Here is an 18,818-nt window from a genome sequence, read left to right as displayed (position 1 = left end):
GTTCGTGGCTCTGCCCTCGACAGGGGTTGAGGTAGAGTAAAAGTATTGTCCCCCTGAGAGGGTATGTGAGACACCTCATTCAAAGTATATTTATATCTACTTCTATTTTAACTGCAGAACATTTGTTCACTTTTAATCTCTGGCTAACCTTACAACAATCAACAATAACTAAGTGAAGGGTGTAAATCCTGATGTGGGAACTCTGCAGGTAGCAGTGGTACCTTCAGTCCACTTGGTCCCTAGTATGGGTGACCTTTCATTTGTTACTGGCGATCTATATCCCCATTTTTATATCGTGTCGTTGCCAAATAATCAGATATTTTGAATGTTCTACAACTAGTTTTAAGTCAATCTGTGACATATTGCTAATTATTACACTGTACTTGTTCAAGTCACACTGTGACTGAAATATTGCCGACGTGACTTACTCACTCACTCACTCACTCACTCATTCACAGTCAGCAACTTGGTACAGTATCATTGGTGGGACTATATCCATTACTCCGCTTCCTCATAGGTGGTCAGATATGAGAAGTGATGCGTATTAATGAGGTCAGTTGAAGGGCCCAGACTTCGTGGCCACTACCGTTGGCGAGGTGGGAGGCGCAGTATACTTATCTATCTGCCTGCATTTAGTTCAGTTTGGGGCTCTCGTGGCTGTCTGCGAAAGTGAGGTATAATGATCTGCAATTTGTTTAAACAATATCTACTAGGACGTGTCCACTGACAATAACATAAGTCAATAATTTCAAATATATATTTTATGTACCATGTTTTTCGTGCGTTGTAACTCATCAATTGAAACGATTACACAAATAACAATTGACATTGATTTTCACTCCATTTCATAAACTGCCTTCGTATTCATTTTGGACATTAAAATGACATTCTATTAACGAAACTAATACACAAAATAAATTACGAAAAACAGAAAAAATAAATCGATCCCTTTTGAAATCAAATACAAACTTTGCCAAATGCATACAGGGATCCTTAAATGTTTGGGAGTTCATTAGTAGCACCGGTATGTTGCAGCTAACATGTCTCTTACATCGAAAGAGTTAAAACTTTACGATAAATATCCAGTGATTGACATCGTGAGCATCGATCCACGCATATGGGATACGATGACATGCATCAACGAAGTCAGCGAGACTGACCACACAGCTCCGTTGGTCGCCTCTTACGACAAGCATGGTTTGCTGAAGACCTGTTCTACCCCGGATCCTGACTGGTCGTGGGACACGTTAATCCGGTTTAGACAGTGTATTTGATGATTAACATTAACATAGTAAATACGGTACCGTGCGTGCGTGCGTGCGTGCGTGCGTGCGTGCGTGCGTGCGTGCGTGTGTGTGTCTGCTTGTACTAGTCCGGACTTCAGCTGAGTGCTATCTCACGGATAATACCTCAGTCTAACCTGTATATTTCTCTCCGACACATTATACAGAGTCCGAGCCGACCAGTTCTAGTTTTATCCCCTTAATGTCGAGCGCCAGGCAGGGCAAGAATAAGAAGCATATTTAAGTAGTAAACCTATAAGCAGCACAAACCATTTCAGGTTCTCATTTATTATTGCCTGACAAATTCCAAACATTTCATAAAACATTAATCAGTATATATACATAATAAATACATTCATTCAAAACTCTTTCCATAATCATAAGAATTCTCCGCTAAAAACTGAATTCAATGGTTTATGAATCATTGTCAAATAGTGATGATATGAGTTGATCGCCTTAAGGTTGGCGTATCTTGTCCCACCGGTAACACCGTCACAAACCGTTATGCGCTATCCATGAAGCAGATAAGAAGCTGTTAAACAGATTTCCACCATTCCGGCAATCGTCTAGAAGTGGTTTCTGACCACCCATCTGTTGCTGTAGAATGTAGTGTTGAAGTCCAGACGTCCTTGCAGCTCTTGTGCCACCTTGTCCTGGTACCAGGCCTCTAGGCAGTCGTAAGCGAGGTGGTGGTAGTCGTAGAAGAATTTGTTGGCAAAGAGTTGGGGCGAGGATGTCATCCGAACTAGATCACCGACAGAGAAGACACATATGGCACGAACAAACTTCCCGGAACATACAGTAGGTTGGTACCATATCTTGTAGCGGGTCATCAAATCGTGGAGCCCGTCGTCCACATCTCCTGCATGTGTAAATATACAAGTCATGATAGAAAACACAAACAGCTTCGCAGAAAAGACAAAGATTAGCAAAACATTTTAGAAATGTATGCTTTGGTAGACACTTAATGACAGTCCTCTGTTTTCTCTGCACTTATACGCAGCCGACTTGCAGATGAATTTGAAACTAACAATTGTGTTTAGTTTCAACAACATCGGTAAATGCGCTATCGTGTCACTGGATTGTCTGATCAAGACTCGATTGTTTAAAGGCATTCGTCGTATGGAAGGGGTACTGCGGTGCAGCGTTGGGCAAAAACACTTTCTTTATTATGCCAAAGGGGCGGTCGGGTAGCCTAGTGGTTAAAGCGTTCGATCGTAACGCCGAAGACCCGGGTTCGATTCCGACAAGGGTACAATGTGTGAAGCCCATTTCTGGTGTCCCAATTGCTGGAATATTGCTAAAAGCGGTGTAAAACCATACTCACTCACTCACTCACTATTATGCGAAGTGTTTGAGTGGCGGGTGCCGCCAGTTGGGCAGGACATGCTCACCCTTTTCGAGAACACCTGGTGTCATCACTGATTTTTAGTGATCAATTCACTTACTGTTCACCACTATTTTGCCTTTTACATCCAATGAAATACGTTTCGGGAGATGATCGAGACTAATTAATTATTCTCTTGACCTTTAAATCCATAGTTTAATAAAACTGAGCGCCACGTCAAAATGAGAAGCAACTGCCCTCATTTCCAGATATCGAATGGTTGTTTTAGTGTTTTAGGCCTATCGTTGTTCTCGAATTGGAAAGAGGAAACTGTTATATACCAGTTCCGATAAAAGTCCGAAGTGATGCTCTTTGAGATGCATATTTGTGTTATAGTGCAAACCATTTCAATACTTTTAATTAGAATAGTGCAAACCATTTCAATACTTTTATTTTACATTTCATTTATCTAAATACCTAACTGGATCAATATGTTTCCAAGTGCACCGAAATTCTATGACCTTTGTCTGTTTAATATATTCAGCAAACATTCGGCGTTCCCCTCTTATCATAAGCCCCTCCGGGCAGGACCCTTAATCTCCAGCGCTATCTATCAATTTTAATTAACACCTCCTAACGTCGCCGGATCTTACGTATATACATACACGTGGGACAATGACCTTGCCACACGTTATGTAATACCTCTCTCTACAAAACCCGACTGACATGGTCAGTCAGAGAGACAACCCGGAGACAGCCAGAAGATCGACTCGTGTAAGTGACAGAACGGTTCTCCCACCCGGGAACATTGGCCACTCGGTTCCGGTGTGCGTTCTGTCACGTTCTTATCAACATGTACCTTTTCGACTTATTCCAAACCATCAACAATAAACATGGCTGCTGTCGTCTTAAACTTCACCCCTGAGTTTTGTCTTCCGTCATCACCCTGAGCTACCATCTGAGGGCCGAAACGTACGCCCTTGGACAGATGATGGAGAATAATCCGGGTAGCGTGAGTTTGCTGTGACTCACGCACGATCCCCCTACCCTAACTCGCAGCAAAGCAAATGGTAGTTCAAATGGGAGACAAAAAGCAGCGTCAAGCCAGCCGCCATCTTGACGGGAGAACGAAGAAAATGACAGACAACAGTCCAGCCAACCCGATCGTCAGCAACAGACAGCAGCCCAGCCTACCCGAACGTGATCAGCAACAACGACATCCAGACAATATTCATGTAACCATGCTACGAACACTCAAGATCAAGTCGACCAACGTCAAGATTCTTTAGCAAGTGCCTACCGATATATGTGCGTGTGACAATATATTTGAACTTTCGTTCCAACTCTCAACGTGTATTGTGCTTATACGTATTTTCACGGACATTCTTGTTCCTATAAGGTATGTTATGTAATCAAGTCATTATTGTTTCGTTGTCTTAAAATTTTGTCATGTTTTTCTATAACACTGCAAACACGAAAACGTCGTTTTTTTCCGTATATGGTCATTGGACGGAAAAACGACTAAATATTCATTAAAATTGATTAATTGGTCAGCGTTTAGAAAGTGTCCAGAAAAGGGTCGAGTTTTTCAAGCGTAAAATGGACGGAAAAACGATGCTTTTTGCTCTGCCTTGTACAACTGTTAACGGCCAATCAGATGGCGCTGGTCCCCCGACGCACGTGATGTCCAAGGCTTCCTTTCGGAAGCTTTAGGTTTCGTATTTCTGGCATGCCTTGCTCTAGTATCTCTCGCGCGCAGTGCAGCGAGATTTGCTGATAAGCTAGTTTTAGGATATGTTACATGTTAATGGAATTCAGACACGCGCCAAGAAGTCAAACCAAACAATGTTACTAAGTTTATTGTGGTAACGGCTATGTACAGTTACCCCTATCGGATAATGGGTTGTGTTTCATTTGGTTATAACAATAACTATTTTTTTAATGTGAAGTTTACAAGATATACGACTTGGACGCGAGGTCGGTCTCATGACGTTCTTCACGTGACTGTATTCTTGAAAAGGTGTAAACACTGACTACTTCCACATTCCTGGGGAAAACCATTGGAATTCCCTAGTACGAATTCATACAGAAGCGTGGTTGCAAGCCCATTTAAGGATACCCTCGCTACAACCCATCCCAGAGAGAAAAAACACGAAAAAAAATCCAAACTGTCGCAGTGACAATTTACAGAAATCTATGAATTTACCTTAGTATCTATTTGACACATCTTCACAATCACCTTTCAATGATCGGCCAATTGATCAGTGATGCCAAAGGTTTGAAATAGCCACAGGTTAATTAACAACTTCGAAAATATCTCCCGTCACGTTTATCGTGTCGGCCATTTTGACGTATTGTACTTGATGTAAATGTATTACGACGCTCTGTCATTGTGATTGACTTACTGAGGTAATTCTGTAAAAGATCTTCTCATCTAATGAGGATATTGTTTGGAATATATTTCTTGTAAACATACTAAAACGTGTGTTCCTCGCTTTGGGGGGAACTATTTTATTCCGGGGTGGCCCATTAAATCTAGTAGTAAGTCAAGGCACCATGCGTGATCTGTTATTTTATGTGTTTAAATTACGATTTGGGGCGTTAATAAAATACACTGACGCAAGTATATTCTATTCAAATCAATTGGCTAATTGAATATGCTTTCTTTTACATATTACATAACATCACTGCACAAAATATGAACAGTTGCAGTAACACACTACGGTAATCGCATCAAACATCATTTTCAACTGTACAGTATATCAGTATTTCAGTTATATCATGGTGTATCAGACTGATGTTGGATAAAAATCCGAAGTGGTTCAGGTCATCCAATGGGTGTTCGGGAAAAGGTGAGCGTATCCTGCCACACAAGTGGCACCCGTCACAAACACATGCAAGGACAAGTCAATTGTTCACCTGAACAAAGCACGGAAACACACAATGATGCCCGTCCTCAGTTTTACCGAGCATGTAAATTATTTTGTCCGTCAAAAACATGGACGAGTATAAACAATATGTTCATTCACGTAATACATGTCATACATTTGACAAAATGTATTGACTCGGAGAATTATTGTTAATCACAGCGTATGCATTTGAACTCATCACCCATCCCATTATTGATAACCCTTCTTGAAGATCTATGAAATCAGAAGCTGCAACACTCTATCTTTTAACTGGCATGTCAGACTTCTATTTCATTACTCAGCTTTATTTGCACGGATTACTATGGAAGGGACATTGTCTCGTTGTAGCATTGTCGCATTGACGCCTTTACAAAAACAAGCAAAACGTGTCTAAATTAACAAAAGCGCGACAATTGGCCATTTGTCGCATTGTCGCGTGTTCGCATTGTCGCTCTTTGATAATCCTTTTCTTTATTTTACAAAAGGGCGACGATGCCGTAACGCGACATTTTCAAGGTCAAAATATGTCTCGTTGTCGTATTGTCGCCCCATCACAAATGTGTATAAAAGGCGTAAAGTTCAGTTATTGTTACAGTTAGGAAGTTCAAACTGATAAATGTACGTCTTGAAATGAAAACACAAGTCCGTCCGCGAGTCCATAAAGTTTTATTGTGAGCTCTTCTCTAAAAGTGCTTAGTGTTCAACTCCCAGTTCCAAACACGTAGTACCTCCTCAATAATCCACATACCTCCAGTGCAGTGGTCTTCCGGAAGATCTTACTCTTGACCGTATTAGACAACTGACGAGGGCATTGCCTAAAAGTAGGGCCGGGCCGGGCCAAGACGGGCCAAAGTGTTATTGGCTAATTACTTCATTATCGGCGATCATATATTATTATTGATGCAACATACACACATGACATTAATGAACAATCACCAACCAAAAACGTGAAACATAATTAGGTATTTCGGAGTAAATCGCTTGAAATCCAGAAAGTGGAGCTGTGTGTAAGCGTCGCTGATCTAGGTAACATGTAAAAGAGCAATCGTTAAACGAAATAAGATTTGAAACGTATCAAATACTTCTAGCTCTCGCGATATAAATTTCCATCTGTCGGCATAGTGTTTATATTTATAGGATAGTACTTTATCTATGTAAATACCACTTAATAATGTCACTGTTCATCGTGTATAAAGCAGACACGTTGGTTAAAGTAGACCTCTTCTCCCCATACTCTCAACAGTCTCACAAGTGTTCGGTCCAACTTGGCCCGGGCTGTCAAAATCAACTTAAACCTCACAGATGTAACATGAAATGGATTCACACCTATAGATTAGTATTATATCTACCTAAATATCTCTTTATAGTGTCTCAGATCGCGTTTTTTTTTAAAGAAAACAAGGTGCTCAAAGTGAAGCCCTTTTCCCTCTACATTCTCAACATAGTCTCTATCAGAAGTGGTGCTCGGTCCGACTTGTCCCGGGCTGTCAAAATCAATTATACACACAGATGTATCATCAAATGTGTTAATATCTGTAGCTTAGTATTGTATCTACATATAAAACACTTTATAATGTCACAGTACATCGTATTTAAAGAAAACAAGGTGCTCAAAGTGAAGCCCTTTCCCCTCTAGATTTTTTACTGTATTTTCTTAAGAAAATTCCTGTTAGAAGTGTTCGGTCCGACTTGGCCCGGGCTGTCAAAATCAACTTTAAACACACATATGTATCTTAAAATGTGTTTACATCTATAGATTAGTATTAAATCTACCTAAATACCACTTTATAGTGTCTCAGATCGCTGTCCTTAAAGAAAACAAGGGGCTCAAAGTGAAGCCCTTTTCCCTCTACATTCTCAACATAGTCTCTAACAGAAGTGTTTGGTTTGTGGTAGGTCCGACTTGGCCCGGGCTGTCAAAATCAACTTTAAACACACAGCTGTATCATCAATGTAGACGGAAAAGGGCTTCACTTTGAGCACCAAGTTTTCTTTACATACCGCGATCTGAGACACTATAAAGTGGTATACAGGTAGATATTATATCATTTTGTCTTGGAACATCTATAAGATGTACAGCTACATGTATTTACCAAAAGAAAGAATCTACGTTTTTACTTCATTAAATAAACATTCACTCATTGAACATCTCCAACAGTTTTGTCCATGTTGAGATCCACTGAAATGGTTAGTTCACTTGTTACATTTATATAGAACAGAACGATATTTGTGATTAAATATGATTGTGGATACATTTACCTAGGCTATATTTTAAAATTCAACAATAGCTTGCGTGTGGTTTGTTTGGAAGCATAAAATCAACTATTGTTTGTAAAAACCATTTGTGTGTGTTAATATATATGTTTTTTAAAGGAAGAGGTGTTTGAATAAATAATTATTTGTGTGTTCACAAACCCCTATCATGTAATTATATTTTCCTGAATAACATGTTGTTTGCATGTAAAATAAATGTCCCTGTTCACCTATGTAGAAAGTCAATAAGCGAAATAAAACTGAGTAACAGACTGTGTTTTATAGATCCATAGAAATACGATTGCATAGACGATCAATTCAGAATACAACAGGTGTAAAGTGTGGCTAATTGACATGTATCTCGATGACTAATTGAAATGTATTTCGCAGGTAATAATCAATAAACATTGTGACAGAAAAACAAGTGAAGGATTGAGTTGAATTTTAGTTTTGCGAAAAAGGTCCGTGGTTTCTGTGGATGAAACTAAGTTTGACAATGTTGCAAATGATCACCTTCTTTGACTTCATTACGGATTCCTCAACCTGTATCAAGGAGAATTGTTTACAGTTAAGTAAAATTCTAATTAAGATTTCTTAAAGCTGTCACGGTGGCAAATTCAAACTTCGATATCATGGTACACAGTTCTATTGTAAAGTCAGATTGGGAGTTCAAATTGGCGCTATGTATTTTTATCTCGAATTTGAAATAAGCGGTTAAATTTATATGTTTTGTTTGTTTGTGTTTTTGTTTAACTCAGCAATATGCCAGCTATATGACGGAGGTCATGCAAATAATCAAGTCTGGACCTGCCAATCCAGTGATTGACATCACGAGCATCAATCCAAACAATTGGGATAAGATGATATGCATCCAATCAACCAAGTCAGCGAGCCTGACAACCAACCCGATCCCGTTAGTCGCCTCTAACGACAACCATAGTCACCTTTTAATGCTGAAGATCTGTTCTAACCCTGATCTTCACAGGTCCAAATCTATATGTGAGGTGAGGTGAAATTGGGTTTAACGTCGCGTCCAAGATTATTGCACTTATATAGCGACGTGCATGCACGTGTATGTGTGGCTGCTTGTGCCGATTTATAGTGCTAGCTCACTGAGATACCATGCCGCAGTTTAACATGAATACCCCACTCAGACACAGTATACTGACTCCGAGCCGACCAGTCCTTGTTTTAGCCCCTTAATGTCGAGCGCCAGACAGGGTAACAACAAGTACCATCTTTTAACGTCTTTTGGTCTGACGCGGCCGGGGATCGAACCCCGGACCTTCCGCTCTCCGGGCGGACGCTCTACCACAAGACCACGGAGGCGGGCCTAAATCTATATGTATTTTTATGGTGAGGCGGTCGTGATCGGAGAATAGGTTCGAGAGTTCGGTACACACATTCGTGGTCAATATCTCTCATGTTGTGGATGATAGGGATTTTGTCATGTTTTGAAGAAATGCTTTTGATGGTACACAAAACGTAAGCTTTACCTCGAACATGCTAGTTCCGGTCACAAAATATATGCTTTATCTTTTACTGATTTTTGTATTAATAACATTACAACGTTTCACAAGGTTACAGACTCCAAGGATTCATTAAAGTGCATTTTAAGCACCTAAAATTGACAACTAACACCCTGATCGCAAAACTCCTAACGATTTTTACTAAAAATAGATACGAAAACTTTTGCTGAACCCGAGATTTGAATGACTGACAAATCCGTACTTTCTTGTTTTCTCATACATAAAACTGCAGTGTAAACATGATCTAACATGGCTTAATGTGGAATGTGCCTATGATTGTAAACTTTCCATATTATTCCAAATTGTATGCATACACATGTGTCATGTCTTTATTTGGTTTTGTGTCTCTACCCGCAAACATATGTGGCAAGATACACCTTCCATGATAGTGGACGATGTGGACACTGACGAAAATTTCTACAACATGTCCAAACATTCCCAAACAGACAGAATCATATGCTTTCTGAAAGTCAATCCAGCACATCGTTGTTGTCGTTGTCGTTTTTGTCGTCTACGTCATCATTATCCTTCAAGGATAGTGGACGGTATGGACACTGGAATATTTCGAATATTTGGAAATGTGTGCATTTTAATTAATATAAACACTATTTTAAGCGTCAGGAAACGGGATTTTTCTTGTCATGAATGGCGAGTATAACAACTTGGGAAGCTAGCTTGACATTTCGTTAGTACGGTCCTCATACTGTCTTTGCCTTGTTTCTCCTGAATCTCATTAGTTTCAAAAGAAACAGATAAATCGGTCATACAATGCTTTCATTGGATTTATCAAAAAGGACCATATCAGGTTTGTTCGCTTGGATACGTCTGACTCTGTATTTGGGCGTATTCCAAAGAATTTTATATGTAATTATCATTTCCCACGACGCCCTCTGCATATTCTGGGTGGTACCATTGATGGTCTCGGAGTCAAAACCACGCAGTACGGTAACAAGAGGATCGAACCATGCCAAAGATACTGTGTTTGTGTCAAGCTGGACATCAACTTTGACACAAAATCACACATTGACGTTTTCGAGTAACAAGTGACTGGTTCTAGGTCGATTTGATATGGCACTTCGCTTGATTGACACTCATTTCTGTACCGTCCAGCACCATCAACAAAATAAACATTAACATTGATATTCAGTACTGCATCAATGGGTCGTTTAGGAAAATCCATTGAATGACTTGTTTTCAGTCTTGACATGCTTCACAAGAGGATCTTCAGATAAATAAATATGTGCAATAGTGCACGATTAAATTCAATCATGAAAGGCCTCCTTGTTAATCACAACACAGACGTTAAAATATGGTGATCATCCTCATCATAAACAACTATCATCATCATTATCATTATGATGTTTATGTTCCCGTCAGAGTACATCGTATTTAAAGAAAACAAGGTATAGATATAAACACATTTGATGATACAACCGTGAGTTTAAAGTTGATTTTGACAGCCCGGGCCAAGTCGGACCCAACTCAAGCCAAACACTTTTGATAGAGACTATGTTGAGAATGTAGAGGGAAAAGGGCTTCACATTGAGCACCTTGTTTTCTTTAAAAAACGCGATCTGAGACACTATAAAGAGATATTTAGGTAGATATAATACTAATCTATAGGTGTGAATCCATTTCATGTTACATCTGTGAGGTTTAAGTTGATTTTGACAGCCCGGGCCAAGTTGGACCGAAAACTTGTGAGACTGTTGAGCGAACCGAACCGAGACACTTTAAAGTGGTATATAGGTTAATATTATACTCGTTTATAGATGTGAATACATTTGAATATACATCTGTGAGGTTTAAGTTGATTTTGACCGCCCGGGCCAAGTCGGACCCAACACTTCTGACAGAGATTTTCTTAAGAAAATACAGGAAAAGTGTTTGACTTTAACGGACCAGTTTTCTTTAAATACGATGTACTGAAACATTATAAAGTGGTATATAGGTAGATAAAATACTAATCTATAGATATAAAACACATTTGATGATACATTTATGTGTTTAAAGTAGATTTTGACAGCCCGGACCAAGTAGGACCCAACACAAGCCAAACACTTCTGATAGAGACTATGTCTAGGATGTAGAGGGAAAAGGGCTTCACTTTGAGCACCTTGTTTTCTTTAAAGACGATGTACTGATATATTATAAAGTGGTATTTAGGTGGATATAATACTAATCTATAGATGTGAATCCATTTGATGATATATCTGTAAGGTTTAAGTTGATTTTGACAGCCCGGGCCAAGTCGGACCCAACACTTCTGACAGAGATTTTCTTAAGAAAATACAGGAAAAGTGTTTGACTTTAACGGACCAGGTTTCTTTAAATACGATATACTGTGACATTATAAAGTGGTGTATAGGTAGATATAACACTATTCTATAGATGTAAATACATTTGAAGATACATATGTGTGTTTAAAGTAGATTTTGACCGTCCGGGCCAAGTCGGACCCAACACAAGCCAAACACTTCTGATAGAGACTATGTTGAGAATGTAGAGGGAAAAGGGCTTCACTTTGAGCCCCTTGTTTTCTTTAAGGACAGCGATCTGAGACACTATAAAGTGGTATTTAGGTAGATTTAATACTAATCTATAGATGTAAACACATTTTAAGATACATATGTGTGTTTAAAGTTGATTTTGACAGCCCGGGCCAAGTCGGACCGAACACTTCTAACAGGAATTTTCTTAAGAAAATACAGTAAAAATGCTTCACTTTGAGCCCCTTGTTTTCTTTATATACGATGTACCGTGACATTATAAAGTGGTATATAGATAGATTTAATATTAATCTATAGATGTAAACACATTTGAAGATAGATTTTTGTGTTTATAGAAGATTTTGACCGCCCGGGCCAAGTCGGACCCAACACAAGCCAAACACTTCTGATAGAGGCTATGTTGAGAATGTAGAGGGAAAAGGGCTTCACTTTGAGCACCTTGTTTTCTTTAAATACAGCGAACTGAGACACTATAAAGCTGTATATAGGTAGATATAATGATAGTCTATAGATTTAAAGACATTTGATGATACATTTGTGTGTTTCAAGTGCATTTTGACAGCCCGGGCCAAGTCGGACCCAACACAAGCCAAACACTTCTGATAGAGACTATGTTGAGAATGTAGAGTGAAAAAGGCTTCACTTTGAGCTCTGTGTTTTCTTTAACTACTGAAATATGAGACAATAAAGTGGTATATAATTAGATATAATACTAATCTTTAGATATAAAGAATCTTAGGAACTTGAGAAGTGCTTGGACAGTTATTAACACGTGTCGTGTCAGTCCTTTGACATTCGCGAATATCCACTTCCAGAAAACATCCTGTGTTGGATTAACACGAATTAGTAAAGATTAATTAGCGATGCCCAACACGTTAATTAATGAAAGAAGAGTAGTCAAAACACTGTCGTTTCCTGCCCAGGACATCACGCCCCTACACGCCAAGGTCGGTGAGAAGCATTCTAATCAAAGAATACACAAAGTCAATACACAGTCATCTCGGCTTGGACACTCGCCCCGTGCAGACGTGTCCTTCCAAGCTCGCTACCCACGCTCAACTATGAGAGACATCGCTCTGTCGCTACCGAGGGAGCTAGTTGCCATCCTGGAGCCCTTGCTGGCTTTCAGGGTTGGGGACTACTCCCTCAGGACTTCCTACAAGTCCAACTCCTCCACCCTCTCCATCTCCTTTGACTTAGGTCAAAGAAAAAGGCCTCTGGTCAAAGCTCCGGCCAAGACCAAGCCTAAGGAGAAAACCACCCCGGCCCTATCCCTGCTGCACCACGCCCGGTACAGAAGGCCAAGCCGCCCAAAGTGAAGAAGGCTCCACCAGTCGCCGCCATGGAGATCCAGGAGAGCCTACCCACCACCCCTCCGCCCCCAACAGCAGCATTGGAACTCGCTCCCCTCGAATCCAGAGGGGAGGAGCCCTTTCGCACGCCTGTAGGGACAGGACACGGAAGGAAGAAGAGAAAGAGGAAAAGTATCTTCTCCCCTGACCCCCCCCCCCCCCCCCCCCCCCCCCCCACCCTCCCTCCCATCACCACCTACAAGCAAGACCACGGAAACACAGACCGCCGTAACACCAGGCCCCTCCCTCAACACCAGCCAAGTCCAAACCGACCCGGTTCCGGAACCAGTTGTTGAGGAAGACGTCCGTGTCGACCTTGCCCAGAAGGCCAGTCTCATCCTGGAGCAGCACTAGGTCCACCCTAAACCCTGCTACCAGCATGAGAGCGGCAAGGTATACCCCAGCAACCGCCCACGACCACCCATGGTGCTGGTGCAGTACTGGGGAGAAGAGAGATTTGAACATGAAATCCACAGCTACCAGGATCTCTCGGATTTCCTGGTCGACTGCGATCTTCAAGTCAGCCCCCTCTTCATCACCAACGCCGCCGCCCGCCTCACCACCGCACTGTTCCAAGCTCTTTTCCATATTATTATTTTTCTCTCATCACCCCCTCCTTCCCAGCCAAAACACACACCCCTAGATTATCATTTTAGGTTTACCTAATTTACATTTTTTGGGGTCGCACTTCTTTATTTATTCATTATTCTTTTTTCCCCCAATAGTATAAGTGTTTCCCCGTGTGCGAGATACGCTAAAGTGTAATTTATTACACACGGAAAGCGCAAGTTAAATCTCCGAATGAACGAACGAGCACAGTCAAGACACTGACTTTTCTACGAGACTCACGGTATGTAGTCATAATCATCAGTTTATTACATTGTTGAAGGTGCATATTTATTCAAACTCAATTAAATGAGCAAAACTATACGTTTGTGGACATTAGAGATCTGCCTAGATATGCGCGTTTCGTTTTATTATTCTGCAATCCATTTTTAGGATTACCCGCTGGCCCGGCCCGGCCCGACTTTTCTTGGCCCGACTTTTAGGCAATCCCCCACTGACGAGTGCACGCCTGACCTGTGACCTCGTTGCAACCCTCGTGATGTGTTTGCCGAAGGGAGAGGTGTAGGAAATGTGTGCTCCAGCCCAGCGCAGAGCTCGCGACACACTGTATACTGATGTATACAGTATATTGCAGTTGATATACTGTATACTGCATGTGATACATATTTGCGGAAACGTTACAACTTTCAAGATTCAAGATTCAATTTGCATATATTTCATATACAACAGACCGCCGTCATATATCACTGGAATACTGCTGAGAGCGGCGTTAAAACAAATTGTTTTCATAATGGAGCGCTGCAGTAATTTAAAATAGAACCGTATACATATGTACATGTAGTACCAACTCACTCTATTTGTTTCGAATATTCAGCAGAAAATATATTATTAAGCAGGTCTTTGGGAAAAGATATCAGATTTTTATAAGCAGCCACATAGGGATGATAAAGGACCCCTCGCTGATTAGGTTCTTGTTTACTTAAGAGCAGAGTTGGCCATGTTAGATGATATAACCAAAATCCAGGCGCTCCGGCGGGGGGCAAGCTGGTCTTGTTAGTGTATGGTATGAGCTGTGACGTTGACCCAAGAGAATAATGTAAAACATGAGACCAACTCAAGTCTATAATGATTGGGAAAGTCTAGATTTCCACAGCTCTAGCCTGAAATTAAGAATTGTTCTATGCTCCATTTTAATTGTATTATTTTCATTTTGTAGACATGGATGGACCAACCAGGAAATTAATTGATGGAATATTAATATCACATGTTACCACTGATCCAGTTAAATTCATCACACAATAATAAATTAGTATTTGACATTACGGCATTTGATTATTAGGGCATGATCATGTACATGTTCACTGTAGTAATGTACACATCAGTCAACTTGATTATAATTTTTATCAAAGTGTAGCGCGGCATCAAAGATTACTTTATGATATCCTCACTTGTCATCGATGTATTGACATCGAACAATGGACGGCAATTCGAAATTCTTATGGATAGCTTCAATAGGGACAGCGCCGGTGTCAGTACAATTTTCCTAGTTAAAATAAGTATCTACAAAATATAATCTGAAGCAGACAAGAACAATATTTTTTTATTAATGCTTACTTTCATGGATAGAATTAAGGCAATCTAGGCTTGCCAATTGCAAATCGTTCTAGGCTTGAGCTGGATTCCTTTTAAATTTATTCTGTATGGTCTGGGAGACGAACGGGCGTCAGTATCGCATGGAGAACTGGGACAGCCTTAATCAGTGTAATCGGATATGTTGTGGAGTTTCGGTTTTGGGATGTTTGCTGAATATATAGAATTGCGAGTTATGTATACTCTGTATTCTTTCGTCATGGTAGCATATATATATTCTATGTTGCTTTTTGAATTATCCACAAATAATGAAAACTACAATGTAAACCTCTCTCTGGAGATATGCAATAATACTACTGAAGGGCATATCTGAAAAATGGGACTTCTCGACAAATATTTCTTTCTTAAATACTACCCATTACAGGCATTGTGATCAATATATCATACTTTGTACAGTTTAAAAGTCAAATAATGGCAAATTGTGTATCTTTCTACATTTTGAATTAATTATATTTTCTGAAATAAAACCTCTGCATCAGATAGTGATATACACGAATATGATATATACTATTATAAATGAATTATCAATTTCGTATTATGAATTAGATAAACAGAAATATGATAGTAAAACAAATTATTTTAATCTATTCTTGTGAGTAGGTAACGAGAGATCTAGGCAACGCACTAACGTAGCCATTTATGAAAAATGAAATATTAAAAGTTTAGGGGTGTGAACATGCACATTGAATGACAGGGAAGAAAGCAACGCAATAATTAAATTATGAATCAAATTATGTTATAAATATAACAGAATATTTAGAAAATATAAGTTTAATTTCTCATTGTTGGAAGGTGTTTAATAATTATATAGATTTTGTTTGATTGTTTGTTGTTTAACGCCGCACTCAGCAATATACCAGCTATATGACGGTGGTTGGTAAATAATCCAGTCTGGACCAAACAATTTAGTCATTATCATCAAGAGCACCGATCTACGCATTTGGGATACGATGACATGCATCAACCAGGTCAGCGAGCCAAGTCGCCTTCTTAGAAGCATGGTTTGTTGAATGCCTATTCTAACCCGGATCTTCACGGGTATTTTTTTAAATAATAAGGTACAATGAAATTCTGTATATGTCCATAATAAGTGTGTATAAGTAGATGGATAATATGTCCATACACGCCAAGTAAATGGTATATGCATTAATTTAAATGCAAATGATTCAATGATGAGTTCTTTCACAAGTCCATAGTTCAAGGCATGTGTTTGATATTCATAATAACTCCACAAAAGCTACACAATGGCAACAAAACGGTACCAGCATAACAGATACCAATAATACATGAGATACATATAATTACTTTAAAGTTAAAACATGTATCTAAATAGAAAATTAGAAGGATACACTTCCGACATTTTTCTTATTTTGTTTTCGTTTGGAGAGAGAAGTTGTGATTGGTATCTGATGGGTGCAAATAGGTGTTCCCTTCCGCCCAGGCCTTGCGGCAATGCCATAGCCCAAAATGAAACAAGCCTTGTTCAACAGCTTCAGACTCAAATTTCTATCCCACTTGGGCTCCTTTTAAATTTAAATATAATTTCTCGTGTCGATATGTGTCAGAAGAAATGAAATATTACAGCACTGGTGAATAGGTTATATGCGCATGTCAGCGTCGATCCTATAATATCCCTTTATGCAAAATACATATATACTGATGAATTAACGTAGTAATACTACGCAAATATATGTCAAGATGCATACATCAGTATCATCTCGTGATCTTAATTCGTGCTTTGAGCCCTTTTTCTACCGGAGATTCTGGGGTGTTACATCACACCAGAAAGCCAGGTCCAAATTCAAGTCATAATTTCATGGTCCGTCTTGTATGTTGGAAACCAATATCGCAATATGGCTAAATATTGCTGAACGTGGTATTAACCCGATTACTCACATAATTATTCCATTTTCTACAGTCATCTACGAACACTATCTTTAAGGAGGTATATCTGTATCATCCAAATGTCCATACATATATGTCCACATTTATATGTATAAAGCAAGTCATCCTGCACTCTTCCTTAAAAGATAAATGTTAAGCATTTCCTCTGTATGGATTTATATAATGTAATATTGTTTTAATGTAATGCTGATGCAGTAAACGTACCACAGACCTAATGCTAGAATAGCATCTAATTTCTGAAATGAACATATTTTACAGAAAAAAACAGTTGTTTAAACAATACTTATAAAATATAAGAACAAGGAGCCAAGAGCCAAATATTGGGCTGTGTTGAACATATTTGTTTCGGGGTCTTATGACAGACAAACCTGATGCCTTTAAGTGTAAAGATAAGTAAGTATAGATGTTGTACATATTCAAATATGTTCGTGATTAACCCAACCTTGAAAAATATTGAAAGATGAGTGGTAACTATTTACGCCATTATTTCAAATTAGAATGAGAGCACATCAGGAAAGCATGGTACTTTAATATACGTATCTTGTTAACCCAATATTCTTTTTTAAGTAAGAGCAGCATGTATATCGAGAGTATAGGTTTGGTGCGTGACTTATCACACAGTACTTTCAGAAAGTGTGCATATTCTGTTTATCGGTAATAAATAACATAAGACGATTCATACGGGTAAATACGATTTACTTCAGAACTAGTATAGATTATTTAAGGTTAGGGGGAAATGTATGTAATTAACAGAACTTTGGCCGGGTTTGAAGGATTTGGGTCCTGGCTTGGGCTTTGTGTTGGACGTGTAGACGGCATTTCCAGGTTTGACGTATCAATGACAAAAATGATGTCAGATGCAATTTTCTGCCTTTTCGGGTGAACAATTTGCTTGCCTTTGGATGTGTTTGTGGCGGGTGCCACTAGCGGATCGGAATGAGCTCGCGTTTTTGCGAGCATCCAATGTCATCATTTATTATGATGAATCATGAAACATGCTCCTGATGTTGTCGCAATGGTGCAGTTGGCGCTACTTTTGGCAAGGGTTTCTCATGATTATGGAAATGCTTATGTCGCTTTTGTTGACCGATAAACATGAAAAGATATAATGTTAGTGTATTTGGTCATGTAATTAAGAAACAAACGACGAGTGGGAGTTGTTTATTGTACGATAAACAACGACCGAGACTCGTTTATTTCTATATGAGATATCAACATTACGTACAGCCTCTTTTAGGGTGTTAAATTAGGAAAAAATACACGCTTTACAATATTTACCCGTACTTAAATAATGATGATTCCTTGAATAGAATCCGACAGCGGCCATGCTAGATAAATCCATTTTAGGATTTGAGTTTGGTCCCACATATCGTCACAATTTTCTCGTCAATCATCTGTACCTTTTCTCCCAATACCGATTGTCATATCACTCTCATTTTCGGATTCTCCAGCAACATTTATTGGGAACAACTCACTAGACACATACCTCTCAAAAATAAGGTCAAATTTACAAATTTTACTTTTCAAGTTGCG

The 18,818-nt window shown here is 39.3% G+C and overlaps 1 protein-coding gene across 4 annotated transcripts in view; it reads right to left on the bottom strand.

Annotated features, from left to right (window-relative positions):
* Positions 1-839: 839 nt before the first annotated feature.
* Positions 840-18,818, bottom strand: part of LOC139467882 (beta-1,3-galactosyl-O-glycosyl-glycoprotein beta-1,6-N-acetylglucosaminyltransferase-like) — a 102,890-nt gene continuing 84,911 nt past the window's right edge. For all 4 annotated transcript variants that reach the window (XM_071249407.1, XM_071249409.1, XM_071249408.1 and 1 more), the window contains one exon: positions 840-2,145. In XM_071249407.1, coding sequence (XP_071105508.1) covers positions 1,850-2,145 — 296 coding nt within the window. In that variant the 3' untranslated portion in view covers positions 840-1,849. The remainder of the gene's footprint in view (positions 2,146-18,818) is intronic.

This window comes from Haliotis cracherodii, unplaced genomic scaffold (genome assembly GCF_022045235.1).
Source record: "Haliotis cracherodii isolate W230 unplaced genomic scaffold, xgHalCrac1.p SCAF_2, whole genome shotgun sequence".
Taxonomy (NCBI): domain Eukaryota; kingdom Metazoa; phylum Mollusca; class Gastropoda; order Lepetellida; family Haliotidae; genus Haliotis; species Haliotis cracherodii.
Note: the sequence above shows the minus strand (reverse complement) of the source record. Positions and strands in the feature narration are given on the sequence as shown.